Source organism: Geotrypetes seraphini, chromosome 4 (assembly GCF_902459505.1).
Source record: "Geotrypetes seraphini chromosome 4, aGeoSer1.1, whole genome shotgun sequence".
In the NCBI taxonomy this organism is placed as follows: Eukaryota; Metazoa; Chordata; class Amphibia; order Gymnophiona; family Dermophiidae; genus Geotrypetes; species Geotrypetes seraphini.
Window position 1 is genome coordinate 188,039,076 of NC_047087.1, and position 19,158 is coordinate 188,058,233.

Below are 19,158 nucleotides of genomic sequence, written 5' to 3' on the forward strand. Positions count from 1 at the left end.
GAAAGTCGGGGAGAATAAAAGAAAAAACAAAAACCCACAAAAAAACCGGACAGCAAATGCATGCACAGACCATCTACAGGAAGAAAAGCAATGTTACTTACCGTAACAGTTGTTATCCAGGGACAGCAGGCAGCTATTCTCACTAGTGGGTGATGTCATCAGACAGAGCCCAGTACGGACGTCTCACAAGCACGTGTTGCTTGTAGAAACTTAAAGTTTCCAGATGCCCGCACCGCGCATGCGCCGGTGCCTTCCCGCCCGGAGAGCCGGGCGTGTCTCCTCAGTTCAGGTAGCTAGCCTGAGAAGCCAACCCAGGGGAGGTGGGTGGGACGTGAGAATAGCTGCCTGCTGTCCCTGGATAACAACTGTTACGGTAAGTAACATTGCTTTATCCCAGGACAAGCAGGCAGGTATTCTCACTAGTGGGTGACCTCCAAGCTAACCTCAGTGGGATGGAGGGGGAGTTGGCGACTTAAGAGAATAAATTTTTCAACACTGTTTGGCCAAACTGTCCATCCCGTCTGGAGAAGGTATCCAGACAATAATGTGAGGTGAAAGTGTGAACCGAGGACCAGGTGGCAGCCTTACAAATCTCCTCGATTGGTGTTGATCTGAGGAATGCTACTGAGGCTGCCATTGCTCTGACCTTATGGGCTGTGACCTTACAAGGAAGTGATAATCCAGCCTGGGCATAGCAGAAAGAGATACAAGCCGCCATCCAATTAGAGATGGTGCGCTTTGATACGGGTCTTCCCAACTTATTAGGATCGAAGGAGACAAAAAGTTGGGGGGTGGTTCTGTGTGGCTTGGTACGATCCAGGTAGAAAGCCAAAGCACGTTTACAGTCTAGAGTGTGAAGGGCCGATTCTCCATGGTGAGAATGGGGCTTAGGGAAGAATACTGGAAGTACAATGGATTGGTTGAGATGAAATTCGGAGACCACTTTAGGCAGGAATTTCGGGTGAGTGCGGAGGACCACCTTGTCGTGATGGAATACTGTGAATGGTGGATCCGCCATCAATGCCTGGAGTTCGCTGACCCTGCGAGCAGACGTAAGGGCTACAAGAAAAAGCACTTTCCAGGTGAGGTACTTAAGAGGGGCCCTGTTGAGTGGTTCAAACGGGGGCTTCATGAGATGGGAAAGGACTACATTGAGATCCCAAACTACCGGGGGTGGTTTGAGAGGAGGGTTAACATGAAAGAGTCCTTTCATAAATCTGGCGACCACCGGGTGGGTCAAGAGGGGTTTCCCTTGTAGAGGCTGGTGGAAAGCCGCAATAGCGCTCAGGTGGACTCGTATGGATGTAGACTTGAGCCCAGATTGAGATAGGTGTAGGAGGTAGTCCAACACGGAGGATAAGGAAGCTCGCTGAGGTTCCTTTGATTTAGAAACACACCATGAGGAGAATCTAGTCCATTTCTGGGAGTAGCATTGTCGAGTGGCGGGCTTCCTGGAAGCCTCCAAGACCTCCCTCACTCCTTGTGAGAATTGGTGAGGGGTTACGTTGAGAGGAACCAAGCTGTCAGGTGGAGAGACTGCAGGTTGGGATGAAGTAGTGATCCTTGATGTTGAGTAAGTAGTGAAGGAAACACTGGGAGTGGTACTGGTTCCCTGCTGCTGAGTTGAAGCAGAAGGGAGAACCAAGGTTGTCTGGGCCACCGAGGAGCTATTAGAATCATGGTGGCCGAGTTTCAGCTTGACCAGAGTCTTCTGGATCAGCGGGAATGGTGGGAACGCATATAGAAATCGTTTCCTCCAGTCTAGTAGAAAAGCATCTGCCTCGAGGCGGTGAGAAGTGTAGATCCTGGAGCAAAACTGAGGCAGTTTCGAGTTGTGGGGAGCCGCAAAGAGGTCTATCTGAGGCGTCCCCCACTGTGTGAAGATTTGGTGAAGGGGGCTGGAATGGAGAGTCCATTCGTGAGGTTGTAGAAGACGACTTAGGTTGTCTGCTAAGACGTTGTTCTTCCCCTGAATGTAGACAGCTCTGAGGAGGGCGTTGTGGTGCACCGCCCAGTCCCAGACTCGTAGAGCTTCCTGGCAAAGGAGGGCCGAGCCCGTGCCTCCTTGCTTGTTGATGTAATACATGGCGGCCTGATTGTCTGTGCGAATGAGGATCACCATGTCGTGAAGTAGGTGTTGGAAAGCTTTGAGAGCGTTGAAGATGGCTCTGAGCTCCAGTAGATTGATTTGATGTAGTCTGTCCGCACTGGTCCAGAGTCCTTGGGTGCGGAGACCATCCAGGTGGGCCCCCCATGCATAGTTCGACGAATCGGTTGTGAGAACTTTCTGATGGGGGGGAGAGTGCAACAGCAAACCTCTGGATAGATTCGAAGAGGTCATCCACCAAAGTAGAGACTGCCGAAGAGCAGGTGTGACTATGATGCGTTTGGTTAGTGGATCGGACGTCTGATTCCACTGTGATGCCAGGGTCCACTGGGGGATTCTGAGATGGAGTCTGGCAAAGGGTGTCACATGTACTGTGGAGGCCATGTGGCCCAGGAGCACCATCAGTTGTCTCGCCGATAGGGTTTGGCGAGTAGACACCGACTGGCAGAGATGAAAAAGAGCCTCCATGCGTTGAAGGGGCAGGAATGCTCGGAGTTGAATGGTGTCCAGGACTGCCCCGATGAAGGGGAGGGACTGGGTGGGTTGTAGATGAGACTTGGAAAAGTTGATCTCGAAGCCCAAATTCTGGAGGAAGTAGATTGTAGTCAAGGCCGCCGAAGTGACCTCTGGGGCTGACGGGGCCTTGATGAGCCAGTCGTCGAGGTATGGGAACACCTGTAGACCCCTGTCCCGGAGTGCCGCGGCCACTACCACCAGGCACTTTGTGAAGACTCTGGGGGACGAGGAGAGGCCGAATGGTAGCACTCGGTACTGTAGATGCAGATTTCCCACCCGAAATCTGAGGAACTTTCGGGAGGCCGGGTGAATGGGGATGTGAGTGTAGGCCTCCTTGAGATCCAGGGAGCATAACCAGTCGTTCTGCTCGAGGAGGGGGTAGAGAGAGGCCAGAGTCAGCATACGGAACTTCTCTTTGACCAGAAATTTGTTGAGGGCCCGAAGGTCCAAAATGGGTCGCAGGTCGCCCGTTTTCTTCGGGACGAGGAAGTACCGGGAGTAAAATCCTCGGTTCAATTGTTCTGACGGGACCGGCTCGACGGCCCGAAGCTGAAGCAAGGTTTGAACTTCCTGAAGAAGAAGGGCGGTCTGTGTCGAGCTTGAAGGATACTCTCTTGGAGGATGGTCCGGGGGGGCCCGATGGAACTGGAGAGAGTATCCGTCTCTTATGATGGTGAGGACCCATAGGTCCGTGGTTATGGCCTCCCATCGGTGGTAAAAAAGATGGAGGCGGCCCCCCTATGGGAGAGGCTGAGGGGTGCAGAACGGTGTCGGTTATGCTCCCAGGAAGGGAGTCAAAAGGGCTGGTTAGCCTTAGGTGCAGCCGGTGGCTGGGGTTTTTGCTGAGGCTTCTGGGGAGGTTGTCTCTTCGCAGGTTGCCTCGCAGCGGGCGTTTGTCTAGGCATGTAACGCCGTTGGTAAATCAGGGGTGGCCTGGAAGGTCGAGACTGTTGAGGTTTGGGTTTGAGCCGCAGGATGGATTGAAAAGATTTTTCGTGATCCAACAGCTTCTTGGTAACAGTTTCGATAGACTCATCGAACAGGTCAGCTCCCGCACATGGTACGTTGGCGAGTCTGTCCTGGAGGTTGGGATCCATATCAATTGTACGGAGCCATGCCAGGCGACGCATGGCTACCGCGCTTGCGGCAGCACGTGCCGAGAGTTCGAATGCATCGAAGGAGGATTGCATCAGCTGGAGGCGTAGTTGGGAGAAGGAGGCTACCACTTCCTCGAACTCGAATCGAGCTTGGGTGTCTATGAAAGGAGTGAACTTGCGTAGCACCGGCAAGAAGAACTCCAGATAGGAAGAGAAAAAGAAATTGTAGTTCAGCACCCGTGACGCCATCATGGAGTTTTGATAGAATTTTCTACCAAATTTGTCCATCGTTCTCCCCTCTTGGCCCGGCGGTACAGAGGCGTAGACCTGAGAGGGATGAGAGCGTTTAAGAGAGGACTCGACCAGTAGGGATTGGTGAGAGAGTTGAGGGCCCTCGAACCCTTTATGGTGCACGATGCGGTATCGAGCATCGAGTTTGCTGGGAATCGCCGGTATGGAGTACGGTGTTTCGAAACACTGCATGAAGGTCTGATCCAGCAATTTATGCAGAGGGAGCCGAAGCGACTCCGTTGGAGGGTTAGGTAAATGCATGGTGTCCAGGTACTCTTTGGAGTATCGGGAGCCCGTGTCAAGAATCACATCCAAATCATCCGCCATTTGTCGGAGGAATGATGAGAAAGACAATTGATCCGCCAGCGTCGGTTTGTGAGACGGGCTGGAGGAGGAAGAGGCCTCCGGGTCCATGGACATCGGGGAATGGCAAGGAGAATCGGGTACGGGTGTTTCCTCGTACTCCGTTCCCTCCGGAGGGGATACCTCTGATGAGGAGTATCCCATACGTTGCAGTTTTTTCTGCGGTGACACCTCCGAATGGCGTGCGGAGTGCCACGATGAGTGTCTGGATCGATGTCCGTCTCGGTGGCGGGACGGGGATCGAGATCGTCTGTGCATCGCATGGTCTCCCGAGGCCCCCAAGTGATGGATAGGGCTGGAAGCTGTGGATCGCAACTGGGGTTGCGATGCGGATTCTTGCGATGCTACCCAAGTCTGGTAAGGAGTGCGGAAGAAATCTTCCTGACTATGCCCAGGGCTTTGATTATCGATCGAAGGTCTGGTCCCATGTTGGCGCGGAGGCGTAATGGGCTCTAATGGCGGCATATCGCTAGGCGAGGCTTGCCGCATGGGCATCGCCACCCTCCCCTGTTCGTTCTTGTCGGTTTTCGAGGTCGAACGGCGTGGGGGAGGGGGAGGGGGCGGACCGCCCCTTTGGACCGGTACCGGGAGGTCACCCTGTATGGCAGCGATGAGCCCGGGTCCGATGGTCTGCATGAGCTCAACGAATTGAGCTTCCAGCATGGACCGCAGCGAAGCCGATAAGGAGGGATCTGCACCGAAAGGGGGGTCCTCCTGCACGGTCATCGCGTTCCTTCGAGGTCGAGTGCTTATGCTTGGTAGCTTTAGGCACTTTGATGACCACTGGTGGTACTGTGGAAGGAAGAGGTACCTGAACCGAGGGGACCGGGGCAGGCACCGACGTCGAGCTCGTGGATGGTGTCGGGATGAACGATGCCGGTTTTACCACACTCGATGCAGGAGGGGTCGATGCCGGTTTCGCACGAACCGGGGAGGTATCAGATGAAGTGGAAGCCGAAGGATCCTTCGCTGCGTCCATCTTGAACATCGATTCCCACAATAGGCAACGCCGTTTGAATGAGCGTGCCGTAAGGGTAGAGCAAGGCCTGCACGATTTCGGGATGTGGTCAGGACCAAGACACTGCAAACAGCGTCGGTGCGGGTCCGTGAGTGAAATCGCGCGTTGGCACTTGCTGCACTTTTTAAACCCGGTGATTGGCCGGGACATAGGCCGGAAAATCTCCGCCGCGAGGTCGAAGCCAGTAGGCCTGAGCCACGTGGCCGGCCCGTTCGACCCGCCGGAGGAAATAATCTTTTTTTTTTTTTTTAAACTGAAAAAGAAATGTACTGTTAATTGTAATCAAAAGAAAGCGAAAAACGCGGACAAGGAAGGCAAATTTAACTGAATTCAGCTAGCGCATGATGAAGTTGAACTTCTCAGCTCCGCGGAAAGAAAAGAACTGAGGAGACACGCCCGGCTCTCCGGGCGGGAAGGCACCGGCGCATGCGCGGTGCGGGCATCTGGAAACTTTAAGTTTCTACAAGCAACACGTGCTTGTGAGACGTCCGTACCGGGCTCTGTCTGATGACATCACCCACTAGTGAGAATACCTGCCTGCTTGTCCTGGGATAATAACCTTTATGGTTTCAAAAGCTCATACCCAACATCTTTTGTGGATCTAATAAAAAGTATTGCATCCTAAAAGTGATGCACTTTAAAGAATCTGGTACCAATGTATGCCACCTAGTGGGTCTGGTTCACAATAGCATGGACCGTGTAATGGGTATTCACATTTGGGTTCAGAAAACAGAAAGAATGCTTGGGAATTTATAGTAAGATTTGGAAAACAAATACTCTAAACTTAAAAGACTGGAATACAGTATACAGATGTTGGCACACATGCTACAGAGAAGGAATAAAAATACACTTTAATAACAGATCTTAGAGGTATGCCACTGCCCAGACAGATCTCAATATACTATCAGGTTCTAAGATACAGTTAATCACACAAAATTATAACTTTAGGTAGTGATGCAGTTTTTAAGTTAAAATAAGGCAATGGCTTTCAAATATAATTTTAAATATCAGCATATCTGGGAAAAAATTGAGGCTATAAAATAGGCTATAAAATTGAGAAGCTGCATCTACTTTCTCAACACAGGAAGGGTCCGATTCTCTAAATGGTGCCTAGGTTAGGCACTGGCTAGGCACCCTAATCCGGGACACCTATCAACAACTAACTGAAATCTGTGCGCAGCCTAAAATGGCTTAATTGGCAAGGTAATTGACCATGCTATTCAAGTTAATAAAAAATAAATAAATTAAGAGTTCTGCATGGAACTCAGTGGTACCTGTCTAAATTAGATTGTAAGCTCTTCTGAGCAGGGACCATCTATTGTATGTTAAAATGTACAGCGCTGCGTATGCTTTTAAACGCATTAGAAATAATAAATAGTAGTAGTAATAGTAGTAAATCGAAGTGCCTAATGATGCCTACCTGAAAATTAGGCATGGTTAGAGGCGGAGAATAGGCCTGGTTCACTTAGGCGTTACTAGACATCTGTATTAGGCGCTGGAAAATTAGGCCAGGAAAACCCTAGCCTAATATACCGGCACCTACCAATGTCTAAGCACCACTAAGAGCGATGCTATATGCGGCACCTAGCAGTTGATTGACAACCATGTCAAATGACACTTACAAGTTAGGTGCTGTTTATAGAACCAGGCCCAAAATGTTTAATAGCTAGATTAAACTGACAACTCTATCTTTGTGTACATTCTCTTCATCCCAGGAGCCAGCTCTGTAGGTGCTAAGGGTGATTGAGAACCTCCAGTAGTGAACAAACTCCTTGACTTTGTCCAGGGAGAGTAATTTCCATTGTGTTCAGCACCCCCCAATAAACTTTGAGAAGTTGGCTCCTATGCTTCAAATACCTATGGGCTAGATTCACTAAATCCACCGATCAACTGCCGACCACTTAGCAACCCCTTTGCGACCTGATTTCCCTCCGACCCGATTAACTAACTTCTGTCCCGATCATCCTCCAAACCGCGCATGCAAATGAGGGGAACAGCATTCAAATGTAAGCAGGCGATTCGCTAAAAAAAAAAAGAGGGACACCGACTGTGCTGACCAATCCAAATATAAGCGACTGCTGAGGACCAGTCATTCAGGTCCTTTCCAACTGCCTTGCCTTCTGCTGCCCTGCTCTCTGCCCTGCTTCTCTGCTCTCAGCCCCGATCTCCTGCCTGCCACGATCTGCTCTCTGTCCCATCTCCTGCTCTAGCCCTGAATCTCTCCTGCCGCCCCGATTCTCCTGCCCTTCCCCATAGTGCAAGCCCGTGGTTTTAACCCACGGGCTTTAAAGCGGGTTACAACCATGGGCTTGCGAAGAAAAAAAAAAAAAAAAAGCTTTGAAAGCATCCCACAATGTTTCTAAAGAGATTTCCTCTGAAGCATTAATTTGAAAATATTCATTCATTTTTAATTGAAATTCCTCAAAAAAGTTTGACTCTGTAAGCAATGTATTATTGAATCTCCAAACAGGTCTATTACAATCTTGTTCAGCACGTTTGAATTCAATCCAAACTCCAGCATGATCTGATAAAACAATTGAGTGTATTCTGGCTTTTGTAACCTGCTGAGTTAATTGATCTGAAACAAAAATATTATCTATTCTTGAAAATGATTTATGTACATGGGAGCAGAAAGAAAATTCCCGAGCATTAAAATGAAGAATCCGCCATATATCTTTCAAACCACAGGACTGCACTAAATTATCTAATCCCATTGATTTTATTAGCTTACTGGGTTGTTTGTCCAACAATGGGTCCATAACAGCATTGAAGTCCCCAGCTACTATTAAATTAGAAGCAGCCAGTGGTAGAATCAAAATTCAGCCTAGTTCGAATGAAGGCTGGTTCTAATGGAACTGAACACCTAAAAAGGAACAGGAGAAAAGTGCTGGACCACAGCATAAATGGGACATTAAAAAAAAAAAAAAAAAAAAAGTAGAACATTTTTGGCTGGTGAACTACTGCATACTTTCCATTGCAAGCTTGGTAAGAAGAGTATATTATGCATGCAGTTGAAGCAGTGAGCACATTTTAAATTATCAAGGAACCTGGTAAGTAGGAGGAGCATCTTACAGTTTAAGGGAGGGAGTTATCAATGCAAGCTGGTGTTAAGACGTTTATTTTACTCTTATCCCTAGTTATTAGTAACTAGGTCTCGCTGCATAAAATGAAACCTGTTCTAAAAGACGACTAGATTTTTTGGCATGCACGTGTTAAAAAAAAACAACAAACTTACCTTTAGTTAAGTGTAATGACTCACTCAAGATAACATATCTACTGTATGTAAGGTGCAATAATTGGATCAATACAGCAGTATCACCAAAATGTATTCTGTAATGATGAGAGATCTCAGAAGGGAGCATGTTGGTCAGATAAGATATTATCTTAAACACATAGGGCATGATTCACTAAGGGCATGGATTGGATTGGATCCGTGAGGGATCCTAATACATTCCCTAATCATTTCTAAACTAGATTATTGTAATGCTTTGTTCATGGGCATATCCCAAAAAGAAATCAGACGTCTTCAAATCATACAGAACGCTTCCATAAAAATAATTCATAAAGCAAAGAAATTCGACCATATCACTCCTTTACTTAAAGAATCCCACTGGCTTCCCGTTGAATATCGTATTTTATATAAAATATGTTTGCTTACATTCAAATCAATAATGTCTCAAACCCCAGCTTTCATTTTCAGAGTGTTAATTCCTTATATAACTACAAGAACACTGAGATCTCAGGATCAACATCTATTGGCTATTCCCTCATTGAAAGTTATTAACACTAGACGGCTTACTATTTTTTCAGTGACCGCCCCACAATCTTGGAATAACCTCCCTATCTATATAAGAGAAGAAAAGAACTTAGCTAAATTCAAGACTAAGCTTAAAAGTTTCCTTTTCAATGATGTTTTTAGTTAATAAATAACTTTACATTCCTTCTTAACCTTTTATTTTCTTATTTGTGCTTTATTCCCTCCCTATTGTGGTAATCCTGAAATATAGAATTTGGTACAGAATGTAATCCTTTAAATATAGTTTTCCTAGTGTTTCATGATTGTAAGTTTTTGTAATTATGTAATATTTGTCTATGTAATAATTACCCCAAGTTTTTATCTATTCATTATTGTTTGTATATCGCCTAGAATGTAGAATAGGCGATTAATCAAATTGCATAATAAACTTGATCCGATCCAATCTGTGTCCGAGGGGCTGATTCACGAATCGCCCTCATAAATCAGAATCACACCCCCGACCAAGCGCCCGGATCGCTCTATAGCAATCCCGACGCATGCGCAGACCATCTGTAGATGGTCTGCGCATGCGCTGGTCCTCCGTGGACATATTACCTGTAACTAATGTAGAGATTGAGATAGAGTGAAAATGAATATTCATTTGCCTGACTCTAGAGTGTATTAGTATACTTCTTGGTTTTATTTTTTTTCTTTGTCTTTTTAGAGACTTCTACAGGATAGCCAGCCCCCATATAATGTGGACTTGATAAAATTATTTTTTCTTAGCTTGATTTATTTTCTTTATATCTGTTTATATTACCTGAAATTATTATATGTTGTAACAAACCAATAAATTTATTTAAAAAAAAAAAAAAGCTTGGCCCCGGAAGCTCAAGCTTCAAGCTGCCATCTTGGGCCTTCATATCATTTCCTACCTATTTCCACTTTTATAAAAGATGATGATATTTGTCCTACTCTAGTGTTCTGGAATCACATCAGTCTCCAAATGTTATTCAACAAAAGTGCAAATGGAGATATCACAATCTTTCTGAGTTACCTTAATATCATAAGACACTGTTTCCTAGTATTGATCTGGATTTTCCAGTGCATGTAAATCTTTCTTATTCTTATATCTTGAAGTATAGCTTTCAAGATATCCATTATGAATAAGCATGAGACAGATTTACATGCACTGGAAATCCAGTGCAGGCAAATCTGTCTTATATGCATTCATTGTGGCTGGCCAGGACTGGGATAGGAAACACATTCTTAGGTTCTTAATTGTATTCCTCTTCCTGGAAATGTCCAGTTATCTTTTTGATGTAATCCACTTAGAACTGCAAGATTCAGGTGGAATAGAAGTCATTAATGTAATGTAATGTAATGTTCTAAGCCATCTGGCTCCAGTGACTTTCTTTTTCAGTTTTGCTGCTTCCATGCAAACTCTGGTTTTCTGTAAAAAGTGAGACTGAGAATGCTTTAACGTACATGTTATCAATGGCGCTTTTCAAATTCTTTCTTCAGTGCTTCTACATTTTCCTTGCTACCTTTTACACATTCCTCCTTTTTTATCTTTCAGTCTTCCAGCCACATCTTTGATCCTTATTTCATTCTTACTGCCTTAGTTATTTCTCTGCTTGTGCCTTTGCTGTCCTGACTGCCTTCCCAGCTTTCCCTAGCTTTTCTAGAAAGTCTTTCCCATCCTCCTCTCTCTGAGACTTTTTGTTCTTTTTGAATGTGTATGTAGGCTCTTTTTTAAATGCCCCATATAGTCTCTTAACAACATCCTTCAAAAACTCACCTTCTAACATTTCTCCAGCTCCCTTGGGATATGTAAAAAGTGCTTTCCGAGGAGGAGCCAAGTCTGAGACACTGAAAGCAGATCCTGTAACTGAGCTCCCACTAACTCCTCCAGCTGAGGAAGAAGAGGACGATGCAGCCATTGAAGCCTTCAGCAGGATACAAAGTCAGCCTGTAAAAGTAAGATAAGAAATTAGTTGGATCTCTTATTGGAGAGTTATATATACAGTAGACTCTCTGTTAACCAGAACTCAAGCAACCGGAAAAAAAAATACTATAATACTGTAAATAAAATTAAAATAAAATCAATTTCTGGTGGAAATTTAAGTGTAAATTTGGCACATATCCGTTTGTCTGGAACAGTTTATGGTATGGCATAGTATGGGGTATAAGATTAGTTAGACCTATTTTTACTAGTAACTTTCAAACAACCAGAAAGTACATTTATCTGGCATCTACCAACCCCATGGGTGCCAGTTAACAGTCTACTGTATTGATATTTGTCATCATTTGCTTATTTCTGATCTGAAGAAAAGGGTTATTTTCGAAAGCTCATCTTACAAGTGCATTGAATTAGTCCAACAAAAAAGGTAATACCTTATTTCCTTTGTTTTTTTATTTCTATATATTACCTTAGAAAGTGGACTAACATGGCCACCACACCATTTCACTTATTTGAAGACTGAGGTCCTGTTTCTACAAAGTGCGTCCCAATTTTAGGCAGCTGTAGGCGTCCTACAGCTGTCTAATCAGCCAATCGGGATGCATGTTTTTTTTAAAAAATGCTCCCCAGGCAGGCCGCCTATATTGAAGGCGCCTCCGGGAGCCTAGGGAGGCCCGCAAGACGCCTAAGGCCCTTAGGCGAACCTAGGCGGCCCTAAGCGTCTCCCTAGTAGAGGAAGAGACGCTTAAAATGTAGGCCAGCAAAATGCTGGTCTACATTGTAAGTAGACGCGGCCGCTATACTTATGGCAGCAAGGAATCTCCCTGCTGCAATAAGTATAGCGGCCGCGGCCGCCTGTCCCATCGCCGGCAGGAGGATGCCCAATCCTCCTGCCGGAACCCCCCTGGAATCCCCCTCCCCCCCACTGGTAATCGCCGGCAGGAGGATGCCAAATCCTCCTGCCGAAACCCCCCTGGAACCCCCCTCCCCCCCAAACTGGTAATCGCCGGCAGGAGGATGCCCAATCCTCCTGTCGGAAAGCCCGACGACCCCCCAAACTAACCTCCCTCCCCCAACTAACCTTTAAATGTTGGTCGGCTGGACGGGTCTTGCTGCCGTCCAGCCGACAGGCCCGCCTCATGGAAATGAGACGAGCCCGCCCCTTCCCGTCCCATCTCCGCTAAATCTAAGGCCTGATTGCCCCAGGCTCTAGAAGCCTGGACCAATCAGGCATAGCGGGCCGCCCATCCCCACTAATCCTAAGGCCTGATTGGTCCAGGTGCCTAGCCTGGGCCAATCAGGCCTTAGGATTAGTGGGGATGGGCGGCCCGCTATGCCTAAGGCCTGATTGGTCCAGGCTTCTAGAGACTGGGCCGGGACCGTCTCATTTTCACGAGGCGGGTCTGTCGGCTGGACGGCAGCAAGACCCGTCCAGGCGACCAACATTTAAAGGTTAGTTGGGGGAGGGAGGTTAGTTTGGGGGGGGTCGTCGGGCTTTCCAGCAGGAGCATTGGGCATCCTCCTGCCGGCGATTACCAGTTTGGGGGGGGAGGGGGTTCCAGGGGGGTTCCGGCAGGAGGACTGGGCATCCTCCTGCCGGCGATGGGACAGGTGGCCGCGGCCGCTATACTTATTGCAGCGGCCGCTATACTTATTGCAGCATATACTTATTTGCTGCCATAAGTATAGCGGCTGCGTCTAATTTAATCGATTCTCTAACCGGCGTCTGTACCATGGACGCCGGTTACAGAATCGGGGTTTAGTGTAGGACCGATTCTGTATAGGACACCTCTCCTGGGCGTCCTATACAGAATCAGGGCCTGAATGTCTACTTATATTTAGTTCACATTTTTTTTGTTAGTAGTATAAGAAGGGTTACATTCAGGTACAGTAGGTATTTCCCTATCTTCAAATGATTTACAATCCAAGGGATAGATTTTCTAAACTGCTCAACAGTATTAACACATGCTAACATGTATTGTGTGTTATTTATTGCAGGTCCAATTTAAGCAATGGGACCTATTGATGAATAATGCTCATCAAGATTTGAACACTGGCTTCCTCCGATTTATTCATAAGCTAAAAAATCGAAAAGAACATTTAGATGCCTAGTAGGACACTGGTTAAAAACTCAATGTGATGGAAATCACAAAAAGTGAAAAAGCATTACAGTGTGGATCCGACTGCCTTGTTGGACAAACTGGATGGACAGTGCAGGTCTATTTGTCATCATTTACTGTGTTACTGTGTATTTATTTCTAAAGTTTTATATCCTGCTAATCTAAATGGATGGCCATTAAATATTATTTGGCCACCCAAAAAGCTGAAAAGTTATTTTTCAGATCGATTTAAGGCAGCTGAAAGCAATGCTAGAATTATGACTGTGGATAAGCTGTTAGGGAAAAGGTAACTTGGGTCGTAAATCTCACAATTGTCTCTGATTGTGATTTCTTGCCAACTGTTTTTGGCTAAGACAGTTAAACTGCAAATGGACTTGGCTCTGGAAAAGAAACAGCTGCAAGAGCCATTGAATAGTATTGTGAAGGTTATGGCACTTCCAATGCCAAACAGAGTAAAATCTGTAAGTATAAGTTCTTGATTCACTTGGCACCGAGGAAGACAATTAAGGGTTCAAGGGCAAAAAATGCCTGTTGCACCCGTACATTTATGAAGAAACATTATTTATGCAGTCCTACTTGCCCGGATACCTATCTGGGCAGGCACTGTCACTGAATATCAGCAGTGCACTGCATAACTTCTAGGTCCAACCTGATATTCAGTGGCACTCTCCAGTTAAAAGTGCTGCTGAATATTCCTCTTGACTCGGACAGTATAGTTTAACTGGCAACTCTCTTCTGCCTGGTTAAAACACACTGAATATCTACCTCATGGCTTTTTTTCCTATAGAATAATTATTGAGCGGCTAGCCTTTCTGATAAAGAGTTCTGGAAGTGAGAAATACAGTCGAGCTTGGTCCCCATCCCTGCAAATCGTCTGATCCCATCCGCACAAGCTTCCAATAGTTATGATTTTATATTGAACTTACTACCCCTTCTTCTATGAAACTGCGCTAGCAGTTTTTAGCGCAGAGAGAGCCACGCAGAATGGCCTGCGTTGCTCCCAACGCTCATTGAGTTCCTATGAGTGTCGGGAGCAGCGCAGGCCATTCAGTGCAGCTCCCCGCGCTAGAAACTGCTAGTACAATTTCATAGAAGAGGGGGTTAGTTTATTAAAGTATAAAAAGAGACAATATTCTATACAATTGTCATTTTATAAAACACAAATAATACAGAGCAAGGATCAACAAAACCCCTGTCTCCCTCTTCCCTCCCCTTCACAAATATCCCCTCCACTATCGAGAAAACTGAATAAGTCAAATTTGACTTATTACTACAGAATGCTACACATTGCTACTGCATATTCATTTGGGCTATCCTGAAAACCTGAATGGCTAGTGGTCCTCCAGGACAGGTTTAGGAATCACTATCTTAACTCACTTGCCAGAGTCTCCTGAGCATTTGACATTTCTTCTTTCGCCATGCTCACCATCCATTTTCTATCTCTGTGTACGTATTGTTCCCCCATGTTCAGCACCTCCCTTTTCGTCTCTTTCTAGTATTTCCTCTGCCTTCATCATCTCACCATTCTATGATCCTCTCTCCTTGCGTACAGTATCATTCCTCTATATCCCTATGCTCCCCCTGTCCAGCATCTTTCTTCTGCGTGCTTATTCTTCCCCCATGTCTAGTCATCTTCTCTGTGTCCAAATACCCTCCCATGTCTACCTCCACCTCCTTTTTGTCCCTGTTCCTATGCTCCCATCCATACCCACCATTTCCCCTCTTTTTGTATATTTCCTTGTGTCCAGTTTCTCCCCTCTCTTACTTCCTTACAGCAGTGTGTGTCTCATTCTCTCTCTCTCTTTCCTCCCTCTCGGTTTTGCCGGAAGTGACATTGGAGAAGGGACTCAGTTGGAAGAAAGTCCTGGAGCAGGCCTACATGCGATGCTGCTTCTTTGTCGACAAAACTTTTAAGAGGCCCACTCTGGGAGGCGCAAGTTTTTTTTTTTTCTTTGCTGGTTTTGACTCGCAATCTGGAGCGAGGGAGGGGGGCTGTTGGAGCCACAATCACGAGAGGGTTGCTGGCCAGGAGAGGTGGTAAGGGAGGCGACTCGCAGCAGATCCTTTACTACGGGGACAAAATCATTTATCGCTCCATGGGGCGGTGAAAAGCTTGCTCCCGTACATGCAGCAAATGGCCACTTTTTCCTCCCAGTTCCTGCAGGTTGGCCATGGCTTACCATAGGAAACAGTCCCCATGTCATTCTCTAATCCCTTACAAAAGAGTATGGTCGCTCTACATTTTTTCCCCTTGTGCTGATGCAACTATACAAGTACCCACTCACCCTCGTTTTAACAGCATGCTCTATATCAGTAAGGTGTGTCTCCTGAAGTAGCACAATATCAATTTTATGACTTTGCGAATGTTGTAGAATTTTAGCTCTTTTCACTGAGAAATTAATACCCCCTACATTCCAGGTAATGATGCATAAAGCACAGTTATTTACCGTAACGGATGTTATCCAGGAACAGCAGGAAGATATTCTCACATGTGGGTGGTGTCATCCACAGAACCCCGGTACAGACTCTATTAAAAGTGGATTGCTACTAAGTTTTTAGAAACTTTGCAATTGCCCACACTGCGCATGCGCAAGTGCCTTCCCACCCAACGCAGGCTTGCGGTTCCTCAGTTCCATAAGCAAACTAAGAAGCCAACCAGGGGAGGAGGTGGGTTGCGAGAATGCCTACCTGCTATCTCTTGATAACGCCCGCTATGTTAAGTAACTGTGTTTTATCCCAGGACAAGCAGGCAGCATATTCTCACATGTGGGACTCCCTAGCTTACTACAATGGGATGGAGGGAGTGTTGGTCATTAAGAGAATAAATTTTGTAATACTGCTTGGTCAAAGTGACCATCCAGTCTTGGTTGAAAGAGGACTCTGTTGGAGGTGTAGTAACAAAATGAAGAGTGTAACCCTCTTGAATGACTTTGAGAACCCACAAATTGGTTGTTATCAGCGTCCAACATTGATGGTGTAATTGGAGCCGACCTCTGATTGGCTGAGAAAGAGGCTGAGAGAGAGGGACAGCGGTTATGCTCTCCATGAATACATCAAAAAGACTGAGCAGGTTTTTGAGGAGCTGTTAGCTGAGATTTTTGAGGTCCCTATTGCTTTTGTTTCTTCTGCTGAGGTGGACAAGGGGTAGAAGATTTAACAGAATATCGCCTCTGATATGAGGAATCAGGTTTAGATGACTGACACCGAAGGAGGCTTTGTCTTCGTTTTGACCAAAGAATTCCAGTTTTTTTCATGTTGAGTCAATTTGCGTGGCTACCTCAATTAAATCACCAAAAAGTTCTTCTCCCAAACATGGAATGTTTGCCAATCTGTCTTGGAGGTTGATATCCATATCTGAGATTCTCAACCTCGCTAGGCATCTCATAGCCACTGACATAGCAGATGTTCTGAATGACAACTCAAAGTCATCATAAGCTGACCTCGCTAAGTACTTTCTAGTTTGGGATGTTGTGAAATTCCTGAAGATGTTGTGCAGGAATATATTTATCAAAGGTGGGCAATTTTTGTACCAGATGTTTAAGTTAACAGGACATTTAGAAATTGTAATTAAGGACCCTGTTCACCAACATAGAATTCTGGTAAAGGAGACGTCCAAATTTGTCCATAGTCTGGTCTTCTTGCACTGGTGGCGCTGAGGCATAGATCCTTGAAGCAAAAGACTTTTTCAAGGTTGATTCCACAAGTAATGACCAATGCTGAAGTTGTGGTTTATCAAACCCCGAATAAGAAATGATTCTGTAGATAGAATCAAGTTTTCTTGGAGCTACTGCGACAGACAAGAGGTGTTTCCCAATTCTTGAGAAGAGTCTCTTTGAGAATGCCATGCAGTGGTAATTTGAGGAGCTCTTTGGGAGGCTCATCGTAATCCAAAGCTTCCAAGTATTCAGCACTGAAGCCAAAGTCAGCTTCCAATTTGACAGGTAAGTCTTTGCCTGTCTAATATATTTAGTAAAAGACAGTCTTTCTGTAGGAGATCTTGTTTTCAGAGGAATTTTCTGTGGAGAAGGCTCCGAAGGGGTGCCATAAGCCTCAGTTGCAGAACCAGTGAGGTCACCTTCCGATTCAGAATGTAAATCAAAATCATATAGAAACTTTGGAAAAGCTGTGCATCAAGGAGATCGATGCTTATGTTGTCTTTGGTACCGATCCGAGGAAGATGATGAAGAGGATCGGTGAACAGTTCTTTTGCGCTTTGAAGTATGTGATAAAGATCAACACTTCTTTGACCTCGAGCGTTGAATAAAGAATGACACTGATGTCTTGAAACACCGATGGAGAGCTGGATCTTTGATTTGATGATCAATGTTGGGAAGTAGAATGTCGAGCCAAGGATTGACAATGTCTCGGTGAAGATCATGTTGACGTTCTGAAGGGAGAGCCGACTGTGGTACTGTGGGGCCTAGTGGCGCTATGCTCAGACTGGGCTAGTACTGAGGGAGTCGATGTAAGCACTGGCGCTCAATACAGTTTGAAAATATCACTGAGCTCCCTCTGGAAGAACTCATTGAGCTTCTCCCTAAATGAAAGCACCGGTACTGTTCTGGCGGTATCATCTGTATGTGCAGCAGCTTGCCTCAGAGAGGGTGACCTCAATGAGGATTCACACTTTGAAGGTCTGCTTCAAGGGACTCGATGCTATTGTGACCATCAATGCTGGTTGGGAAGCGGATGGCTTCTTAGCTGGCTTCCCCAATGGTGCAAGATCTCCCGATACCAATGAAGGAGTCTTCGATGTCCATGGCTGAGAGGTCTTGTCAATGTACATGGCCTCGCCAAACAACTTCTCCTGCTGAAGATGACGGGCTTTGATAGAGTGCTTCTGTAAGGTGGAACACTGGGTGCAAGTCTCCACCCGGTGCTCAGGTCCTAAACACTGCAAACACCATCTATGAGGGTCAGTGACAGAAATAGGCCGCCAACACCTACAGCACTTTTTATGTTTAAATCTATTTTATTAAGCAACAGTAAGTACAACAGCAATAATAACCATGGAATGCAGTTTCATCAAACACCCGCGGAGGACTGGACTCTTATGTCCTCCCCGGACCCACCATACCCCCACCCCCCAACAAAGAAAACCCTACCCCCACCCACCCCTCCCCATCCCCCCACATATACAGAAAACGCGCAAGCAGGGAACAGCAGAGACATCTAGAAGCACAGTTTCAGAGGTGGAGTCTATTCAAGACCCGGCTACGACTCTCAGGAGGCAAAATGTTCAAATATGGAGTCCAAGTGTGAACAAAGTCTCTGCTCCGGCGTCGGGAAGAACGAGCCAAACGGGCTTCCCAACCCATAAGTTCATGGAGGCGATTCCTCCAATACCAGAATGAAGGTGGTTCAGAAGACAGCCAGCAACACAAGATACACTTCTTCCCCAAAATAAAACATTTACTAAGAAATAATTTTTCATAAGAATTGTACATATACAAGAATGAAAAATGGGCAAACAGCATAGACTGCACGGAGACTGGCACAGGGGTCCGCAACAAGCCCTGTAAAAAGGAGGCCATCTCGGTCCAGAAGGTCTGAATCCCCTCACAACTCCAGAAACCATGATAGTAAGAATTTACCTCCACCGAACAGCGGATACATAACTGAGTATCAATACAACCCATATGGTAAGCCTGACTCTGGGAGGCGTAGGCCCGCAGGACAGTTCGAAAGTGACATTCACGGAGCTCAGCACTATGTACCAAGCCCGCAGTTCGAGTCAGGGTTTTTAACAAGAAATCGTCCCCCAAGTCCCTACCCAAGTCCCGCTGCCATGCCCCCAAAATACCAGGGAAAACCCTAGGCGGGCAAAGAGCCAGAATCCGGCCATGCAAAGCTGATATAGAGACCCTAGTATCAGGATCCGCAGCCAAAAAAGTACAGAGCTGGGTCCCAAAATCCCCCTGCAAGGAAGACCCCTGAAGGGAAGCCA

At 46.1% G+C, this 19,158-nt stretch overlaps 1 protein-coding gene across 2 annotated transcripts in view; it reads right to left on the reverse strand.

Moving 5' to 3' along the window:
* The window catches only part of ANAPC16 (anaphase promoting complex subunit 16), a 53,842-nt gene that overhangs the window by 15,762 nt on the left and 18,922 nt on the right, over positions 1–19,158 (reverse strand). For both annotated transcript variants that reach the window (XM_033942361.1, XM_033942362.1), the window contains one exon: positions 10,930–11,100. In XM_033942361.1, the coding sequence (XP_033798252.1) occupies positions 10,930–11,071 (142 nt within the window). In that variant the 5' untranslated portion in view covers positions 11,072–11,100. The remainder of the gene's footprint in view (positions 1–10,929; positions 11,101–19,158) is intronic.